The sequence below is a fragment of the Colobus angolensis genome, unplaced genomic scaffold (assembly GCF_000951035.1).
Source record: "Colobus angolensis palliatus isolate OR3802 unplaced genomic scaffold, Cang.pa_1.0 Scaffold308, whole genome shotgun sequence".
In the NCBI taxonomy this organism is placed as follows: Eukaryota; Metazoa; Chordata; class Mammalia; order Primates; family Cercopithecidae; genus Colobus; species Colobus angolensis.
Genome location: NW_012116355.1, coordinates 734,494 through 742,951, shown reverse-complemented (window position 1 = coordinate 742,951; position 8,458 = coordinate 734,494). Strand labels below are relative to the sequence as shown.

Sequence of the window (8,458 nt, the reverse complement as noted above, 5' to 3'; positions counted from 1 at the left end):
CGGGGCTCGGCTCTCCCAGGCGGTGGGCGAGCAGCGGCGACAAACCCGCAAGCGGCTTCCCTCTCGCTTCCTCCCACCGGCAGCGAGGCGTCGGGCGAACAACGCTGGCTCCTGATCCGCGAGGTGGCAGTGGCACCGGCAGCGACGACTCAAACGACGGCCGCAGACGCTTCGCTGAGACTGAGCCCAGAAGAGCCGAATCATCGGAAGGGAAGCTGCTCCCACCTCAGCCAATCAGCGTCTGCCCTGAGGACTCTCGCCCGCCTCTCCGTGCCTCTCCCCAGCAACCCGCAGACCGCAACCAATCAGAAAATTCGCTTGCGGCCTGGCTCCCGCCTCAGTGATGCGACACGCCTAGTAACGCCACGTCAATTGGCCGCAACGCTACGCTTCCTCGACGGATTGGAATTATCAGCCAATCAACGAAAGGAATAGGGCGAGATCGACTTGTGAAAGGAGACCCTTTAATCCCTTAGAGGCGGACTCTCCCACTTGGCTCCAGTTCATTGGCTCCGGAGTTTATCCTCCTAGAAGAACGTGGCACAATAGACTGAACCCTTGTATTAGTCTAGTCCTGTTGTGGTAACCTATACATCCATCTTTTCCCAAAACCTGGGGATCCTCTAAGACGCCATCACCACCCTGACTCTTCTTGCTCCTTTCCAACGCTGCCTCCAACCACCCCTACTCTGAACTTTGTGACTAGCACCCCACTCCTACCCCATTGTCACTGCACCCTCTGGTAACCCCAATCCCACACCTTTGCAGTTTCTCAGAGCTTGTGCCTTTCTTCCTCCCGTCATTAATATTAATACATTATAATAAGGCACTCAAATCCAGAGAAGTCAAAGGGCAACCACAGAACACACAGCCAATTCAGTAGAACCCAAATTAGCAAGAAAACTGCATATGTTGGGACTTGAAAATCCTTAAGCCCCAAATAACAGGGGTCCCTGTTTGCAGTCAACAGGCAGCTAGCTTTTGGTAGTATGCCGACTCAATTCACCTTTCACCTTCTAGCCACACAGACACATTTGACTGAGACGAGTCCAATTTCTAGAATTTGGAATTAGGAAGGGAATGAGAGTCACTCTGAGAGAAATCTGCCTGTCTCTAAGTATCAGGTACCTGCTCTTGTACTGAGAAGCCTATCTAGACCACCCTTCAGACCCAACTCATTGTCACTGTCCTGGGCTTTGGGGCTCTGCATTTAGGCAATGTGAAGGACGAAAGCCACTGCCTCCTAAGGAAGGATTATTGTAGCCCTTTCCTCATACCCAGACTTCAAGTTTGTAAGGTAGACGATGTCAGGAAAGAGCATCATAGACAACTAGCACTGACCTAGACGGTCATGAGCCTTCCCACGCAAGTATATGTAGTAGGCAGACAAGAGATAAATATGAAATTTTACTCGACAAAAGAAAAGGGGAAACAGGAAAAAAGGTGCCTCAAGCGAAGCCAATGACTTGGTGGTGGCAGAGATTGTTTCCTCCAAAACCAGAATGGTAGTAACTAGGGCAAATTTCACAGGCCTACCACCAACCTCACCAGTCCAGAAATTATATAGGAATGGTCACATTCCTAATGATGGTGAAGCAGAAAGCCCTCCCCACAGAGAGACAGCCCAATGGCGCCCCAGCTCAAGCTCTTGGAAACGTGGCAGCTACAGGTCACAAGACTTTGGCAGAGATGTCTGAAACTCTTCAAGGAAGGCATCACGATCAGAGGGGCGGATCCAGCTCAAATAGCTTTCTAGGTACAGGGGGAGAGACCTGGAGAGCAAGAAGGATGATGCCTAAGGGTGAAACATTCGCAGAAAGCTGGGCAGCCATGCCCCCTCTTTCAGTGTTCACCACCCACAACAGGTCCAAGGACTCTAGGACACCAACTGCCCCTCAGCCCCAAGCCAGCAGGCCTGAGCCTCACCACGTAGCATCTTCCTGTGGCCCCTTAGTTTGGGCCTCCAGCCTCCACCAGAGTGCAGTGGCCTCATCCCTCCGATCTAGCCTCTTCAGAGTCTGAAGCAGGTGAAAGTAAGTGTCTCCATTACCTGTAGCCCCAGCCCAGAGTACAGAATCTTAGAACTTGACATAATCTTAGGCATTGTTTTATAAAAAGGGAAACTGAGGCCTAGAGAGAGGAAGTATCTTGCCTACACTCACATATGGAAGCAGGGGCAGATCATTCACAACCATTCCCATCCCAGTGTCCATCATCTGCCCCCTACTCCTGTGCAACCCACCCCAGCAGAGTCATGGTCTTTGTGTCTGAGGATATTGGGGAAATCAGGGAACTCTTGGGAGCCCTGCATACACAGTATATGTTTGAACACCTGGATATATCCCTAGGTATATATAGCACAACCCAAATCACCCCTCCTGCCTGAGAACATCACTCGTACACTTATGCCCAAATATTTCCCATGGGCTTCTCTGTCCTTGCACATCTATGCATAGCTGATGTCATGCAAGTATACGTACCTGGGCACATCTGCACACCGAGAAGGAAGTCCTGTAAGGCTTTGGTATCCTGGCCGCTGGCTACCCATTCCAGTCCACGACTAATTAGGGCGGCTGCCCGAAGCTGCTGCAGTGCCACATCTGACTTACATCCCTGCTCACGGTTGGAAGCTGCCCCTGGGGACCACTCCCAAAATCAAGAATTGTCTTCCCAGCCTCACAGTCACCAAAACCCCAAATCCTCCTCTATTTCTTCTTGTGTCCACAGTCCCTTTCTCTTAAGTCTCCTGGTGGGCTGGGACACCTTAAAGGGAACCCACTTCCACCACTACCACTTCCAGGAGGTAAGAGAAAAACTGAAAGTCTAGATCACCTTGTTCTTTTTCCTCAGGTGTGGTCCGGAAGAGCAGCTCAAGACACCTGAGGTAGGACACGGAACAGGGGTGAAGAGAATCAATTTCAGAAACTCTAGGGTGAGTAGGTGAACATGGAGCTCACCAACTCAGGTCCCAATCAGAAAATCATCCCTCCACACCCCTTCTAGGACCCCGGGCCCACCTGCTAAATTCACTAATTGCCACTTTTTGGGCACCCAGTTGTACCCAGGCCTGGCCCTGAAGCAGGTGGGTGGCAGAGACCCAGAGTGGGCAGTATGGCAGTTCCTTGGTTCCTTTTCTGGCATCTTCCCACAGCCGGGACATCTTGGGTAGCAGAGATGATGTGCGGCTGAGCAACTCCTCACATACAGTCAAGGCATCTTGGGCTCTGCCTGCCTGGATCAGTGCTACCGCTGCTTCCAAAAACACCTCAGGCATACAGGGCCCTGGAGGGGAGGGGGGCGGGGAGAACTGGAGTGGGAAGAAGAGGCAGTGTCTTCAAAGGCATAAGCCACCATCCCCAACCTCTTCACCAGGCTCTGGTACCATGCAGAGTCCTGGGCCCCCAGACTGGACAGACAGAAAAGAGAGAAAAACAAAAAAATAGCAAAAAAAAAAAAAAGAGGGAAAAACAAAATCCCCCTCTATTCCAAAGGGGACACCAACCCTTCTACCCCACTGCAGAGAAGCTTGAAGACACACTCACCCTTGGCTCCGAGCTATCCAGCAACAGGGCCAGCAGGTCCAAGTAATGCTCTGCAGCGTCTTCTGCCCTAAGGAGTCAGAGCCCATAAGCCTCACCCTAGGCCCTAGCAGGGCCCTGCAAGGGTCCTGAGAATGTTCTCTCTTAGCTAACAGAGGGATGCTCATGGGCCCTGAGGAGGAGGGGGGAAGGGAAGGTCTTAGGGCTCCAATTCTGGCTCAGTATAGATCTACCCGTTACAGAATTGACTGGGGAAGAGACTTCAGAGTGTCAAAGATAGTGGGGGTTAATGTCTTAGTGAAGAGTCCTCAGTTCAGGTCTAGAAGCGAGGTAGGAGGCTGAGTAGTGGTGACCTATGTCCTTCCACTGCCTCATTCATCCCCCAAGTCACAAGAACAAAAGCAGAGTCACACCCCAGGGGAGGCATCAGAAGTGGGCAGAGAAGCTCAAGTGAGCAAGGGGAACCTCACCTCCCCGTCTGCAGGCACCTGCTTGCTAGTATGTGCTTGGCCTGGCTCCGAGTGCCACAATGAAGGGGTGAGGCTAGGTCAGGTGGTGGCAGTAGTAATTCTACCTCAATGAGAAACTGTGGGGATTTGGAACTGTAAGGGACATTTAAGGCCTAAAAGAGAAAGAAAAAAATTGTATCTATAATCTTTGGGAACCATACTTCCTTATACTTGGATCTTGACTAGTCAAGTCACCCCAACACAAGCACCTCAGGAATTCTCCACCCTATATCTTCACCTGGCAATTCCCTACCTCAACTAGCAGCTCCAGACTTTCCAGCTCTGCTGTTGTGTCCCCCAGTTGCTGATAGAGTCTAGAGGCCTCCAGAAGCGGAGGACCCCAGGCTGATCCCTCTTTCAGGGCTGCAACCAAGTACAACAGTGCTCTCTGTGGATTTCCCTAGAGGGATAGGAGGACACGGGCCTCAGCTACCCTTACACAGCAAAAAGCTATACATAATGCTTGTGGTTTCCCCAATCCACCCTAGGACTGTCTTTACCATCTTACGGTGACAGGACCCCAGTGCTGTGTACACCTGGACCAACACAGGCCGTGGACACAGGCCTGAGGCCACTTCATGAAGGCTGCTTAGTGCCTTATCTGGGTTCCCTGTGATCAGCTCCTGGAGACCTGAGGACAATCAGGGTGTGAGCTTGGAGAGGCCTATAGAGCAGGGGTCATGATGGGGGACAAGGGTCTAAGAAGCCCATGGAACTGAATGGTACGAGAGAGGGCATGAGTCTGGAGGACCACTTGAGAGGAAAAGTCAGGTTGCTAGCTGACCTCGGCGGTAGGCAAATGCTGTCAGGAGGACATCCTTCAATCCCTGGGCATCCTGCAGGGTCAACGGAGCATCTAATTCCTCAGATGGGGGACTCCAAGTTTTCAGAAGTAACAGCAGATCCTCAGAGGCTCCACTCTGGGGAAAGGACAACCAGAAGCTCCAAGCCTACAACCTCCCTGTCTTCTCCTATCTCCATCATTGCTAGACCTTGAGCTCAAGGGTCCTCTTGATCCTTGAGGACACAGGCCTAAGCTACCCTTACAAAGCAAGAAGCTATGCATAATGCCTGTGGTTTCCCCCAATTCTAAGAGATAGACAGCTATGAGGCAAGGATTTAAAAAAGAAAGAAAAACCTGGGGCAGTGATGATCTACTACTCTAGCATGGCTCCTCACTCAGGGCAAGGACCATATTTGAGTTACCAGTAAGGAGACTAAGGCTGAGAGGTGACTTCAGCAAGATCACTAGAGCCCTATCCCTATCCCCCCCAAAAAAATTTTTTTTTTTTTTGAGACAGGGTCTCCCTCTGTCACCCAGGCTAGAGGGCTGGAGTGCAGTGGCATGATCATAGCTCACAGTTCACTGTTGCCTCCACCTCTTGGGTTCAAGTGATCCTCCTACTTCAGCCTCCCGAAGTGTTGAGATTACAGGTATGAGCCACCATGCCTGTCCCATTTTTAAAAAACACTCCTAAGAGAATCCCCACAATGAGAGACCAACCAGGGCAAGGTCACCCAAGAGTCCCAGAGAGAATCTAGGTTCTCAGCCGCCTGTCCAGTACATGATGATGCTACTGCAGCTGGAGAGAAAGGAGGAGGAAGGAAGGAGGAGACCCTCAGCTTCAGGTCACTTTTCCTATTACCTGGCTGTCATTCAGGGTCTCTAGCAACAAGGCCAAGTCCCCAAGACGGTCAGCGCTCAACCAGAGGGCAGCCTGCAGGCCAGCCAGGCGGTGCAGGGCAGACAGCAGCTCTGGCAGAAGGCAGGAAGCACGAAGGGCAGAGTCCCACAGCTCCCTGAGCCCCTGTTCCAACCTGGGCCCCTGCTGCTCCTGTGTCTCCAGCACTGTAGAGTATACACACACACACAGACACACACACAGCTGAGGTAGGACCTCATCCTCCATCTCCCCACACACTCTGGCTTTCCTCTCCTGTAGGATCCCAAAGGTCACAATAATAATACCTCAACCTGGTCTGAGGAGTACAGAGAAGGGCACTTCTCTCCATGGAGGTGACAGATGTTGATCCTCCCATCCCCCTGCAATAACTTAAACCCAGACTGAAGCTGGCAGGGGAATCGGGAACAATCTCTGGCCCTCACCTCTCTCTAGGCCCCGCTGGATATCCTGGGCCTGATCCTCTGTGAAACCCTGGGCCAAGCTTGCCCTCAGGATAATGAAGTTGCAGATGACAGTCAGCTCCAAGGGGAGAACAGGAACTGCGGCAGGGAGCCCTGGAGCAACAATGTTGGTCTTACAGACTGCTCCCCCATGGAAGATCTTCCAAATAAGATCCCAACCCAGAGATCACCCCACTCCAACCAAAAATGGCCAAAATAAAGAACCCACCCTCCGATTAGCTAAGGATTAAAAAAAAGAACCCAACCTTTGGACAGAGAGTCTGGAAAGGGCAAAAAAGTTATCCAGATCAGACCATCCTGGAAATCATTTTTCAAATGCCACTCTGTGCGTAAGGAAGAGAGGGATTTGCCTGTACAAAGATGATTCACTCCAGTACCCTCTGTGCCTTAAACAGGACTCCCTGCCCCCTGAGTAATTATGTCAATGCCAGAAATGCAGGAGCAGATGAGTCTCTGGCTATGGAGGAGGGGAAGTGACCATCCTGGGGAGGACCTGCTTACCTTGCAGACTATGGAGGAGCCCTCTGAGACCTTCCAGTGCATCCTGAGCCACCTGCCGTCGCCTCAGAGTCAGATCGGAGTTCTGAGCCACCTGCCACATGAGGGAGGGGTTGTCATTGAGGATCAATCCTTTTTTCTCCCCTTGCAGCAGTGGCAAGGGATGCATTCTCCAGTCATTTCTGGCTCTTTGGTCAAGCTCAGCCCCTCCCCATCGGTTGGGGTAAATCCACTGCAAACCCGCTTTCAGGGATCTTGGGGCTGCAAACCGAGGGCGCCACCAACCGTGTTACCTTGGCCTGTCGAACGAGCCGGTCATTCTTTTCCCTCCACAGGTCCAGGCAGCTGGAGTCCACAGAGGTGGTCTGGCGGGACATGGTGGCCGAGGCTGGGCCCAGACACCTGAATTGGACTTGGGAAGGGTGAAGCTGGCACGCCCGAGCTCTCAACCCCAGCGGGGAGGGGCCTGGGCACTTCCGCACCCCGCCGAGCTCCTCTGCTTCCCTTGGGGTCCCAATTCACCCGCCCAGGCTTTCCAGGACAGATGGGAAGCTCTCAGCGCGGCCCACCCGGCTCTCAACCTCGCCTGTGGTTGGCAGGGCCTGCGAAGCTCTGGGCTGCGGTTGGTCCTCTTCAAGAGTTAGTTCCCGCGGGAAACTCGCGGAGGAAACGAGTCAGCAACCCCCGACAGGTAGGCTTAGGCGGGCTAGAAGCGGGGGCCGTGTCTGGGGCAGTCGCACGGCCGGCGGTGCGACCCGCTCGGCCCTCGCGGAGGCCACAGCCTCGAGAAAGGGTGGCGGGAGCTAGTCTCGGCTCCACAGTCCGTGGCTTGCCCCTTCCTCGCTGCCACACTCCCAGGTCCGCCTAGGTTCCCGCTTCCACCAAGGGCCGGCCGCGAGGTGCATGCTGGGAGTCGTAGTACCGCCCCGGCGTGGAACAACGCCGCCCCCGGCATGGAACAGCCCCGCCCTGGCGGACGGTGTTTCCAGAAAACGCTGACTGGAGACGAGCGCGCTCCGTTATCGTCCATCCTTTCTCTGCTCACTGTCGAACACCAACATGTTCACCACGGTCGGCTCTCTACCGCGTGTAGTCTGACTGCTGGCAGTGCCGCTCTGTACTTGCACTGCTCAAAGGTACCTGCCCAATCCTTTCAAATTAAATAGAATTGAATATTCATATGCAAAAAGAAAGAAAAAAGACAGGAAAGAACGCTACCATACATACATACATAACATCAACTCAATGGATCACAAACTAAATGTAAGAGCCAAAAATATAAAACTTCTAAAAGAAAACGTAAACCAGCCTAGCCAACATGGTGAAACCGTCTTCACAAAAACACAAAAATTAGCGGGGCGTGGTGTCGTGCGCCTGTAATCCCAGCTACTCTGGAGGCTGAGGCGGAAGAATCGTTTGAACCAGGGTGGCAGAGGTTGCAGTCAGCCGAGATTGTGCCATTGCACTCCAACATGGGTGACACAGTGAGACTCCATCTCAAAAAAAAGAAAAAAGAAAAAAGAAAACGTAAGAGAACAGCTTTATGGCAACGAGTTCTTAAGACACAGCACTAGAAGCTTGAACAATAAACAAAAAAGTTAACTTTATTAAAATTAAAAACTCTTTTACTACAAAGGTATCATTAAGAAAAGTTGGCCGGGCGCGGTGGCTCACGCCTGTAATCCCAGCACTTTGGGAGGGCGAGACAGGCGGATCACGAGGTCAGGAGATCGAGACCATCCTGGCTAACAGGGTGAAACCTCCTC

The 8,458-nt window shown here is 52.5% G+C and overlaps 1 protein-coding gene across 2 annotated transcripts; it reads right to left on the bottom strand.

Annotated features, from left to right (window-relative positions):
- Positions 1-1,391: 1,391 nt before the first annotated feature.
- FANCG (Fanconi anemia, complementation group G) lies at positions 1,392-7,870 on the bottom strand. 2 transcript variants are annotated; one of them, XM_011950484.1, is made up of 15 exons: positions 7,274-7,870; positions 6,986-7,080; positions 6,696-6,786; positions 6,156-6,287; positions 5,695-5,897; positions 4,833-4,968; positions 4,549-4,679; positions 4,302-4,448; positions 4,010-4,161; positions 3,543-3,609; positions 3,018-3,307; positions 2,833-2,879; positions 2,481-2,636; positions 1,927-2,050; positions 1,392-1,772 (listed from the first exon to the last, which is right to left on the bottom strand). In XM_011950484.1, the coding sequence occupies exons 2-15, from the start codon at positions 7,067-7,069 to the stop codon at positions 1,664-1,666; spliced, it is 1,869 nt and encodes a 622-aa protein (XP_011805874.1). In that variant the 5' UTR covers positions 7,070-7,080; positions 7,274-7,870; the 3' UTR covers positions 1,392-1,663. The 2 variants fall into 2 exon arrangements, with proteins under 2 accessions (XP_011805874.1, XP_011805873.1); XM_011950483.1 differs by having other exon boundaries at positions 6,986-7,870.
- Positions 7,871-8,458: the final 588 nt, after the last annotated feature.

Excerpts from the sequence above, each read along its gene's own strand:
- FANCG (XM_011950483.1), bottom strand. The coding sequence starts at position 7,069 with ATGTCCCGCCAGACCACCTCTGTGGACTCCAGCTGCCTGGACCTGTGG. Across the intron at positions 6,787-6,985 it reads GGCTCGTTCGACAGGCCAAG|GTGGCTCAGAACTCCGATCT; the intron begins GTAACACGGTTG and ends CTCATGTGGCAG. Across the intron at positions 2,637-2,832 it reads ACCTGAGGAAAAAGAACAAG|GGGCAGCTTCCAACCGTGAG; the intron begins GTGATCTAGACT and ends AGTGGTCCCCAG.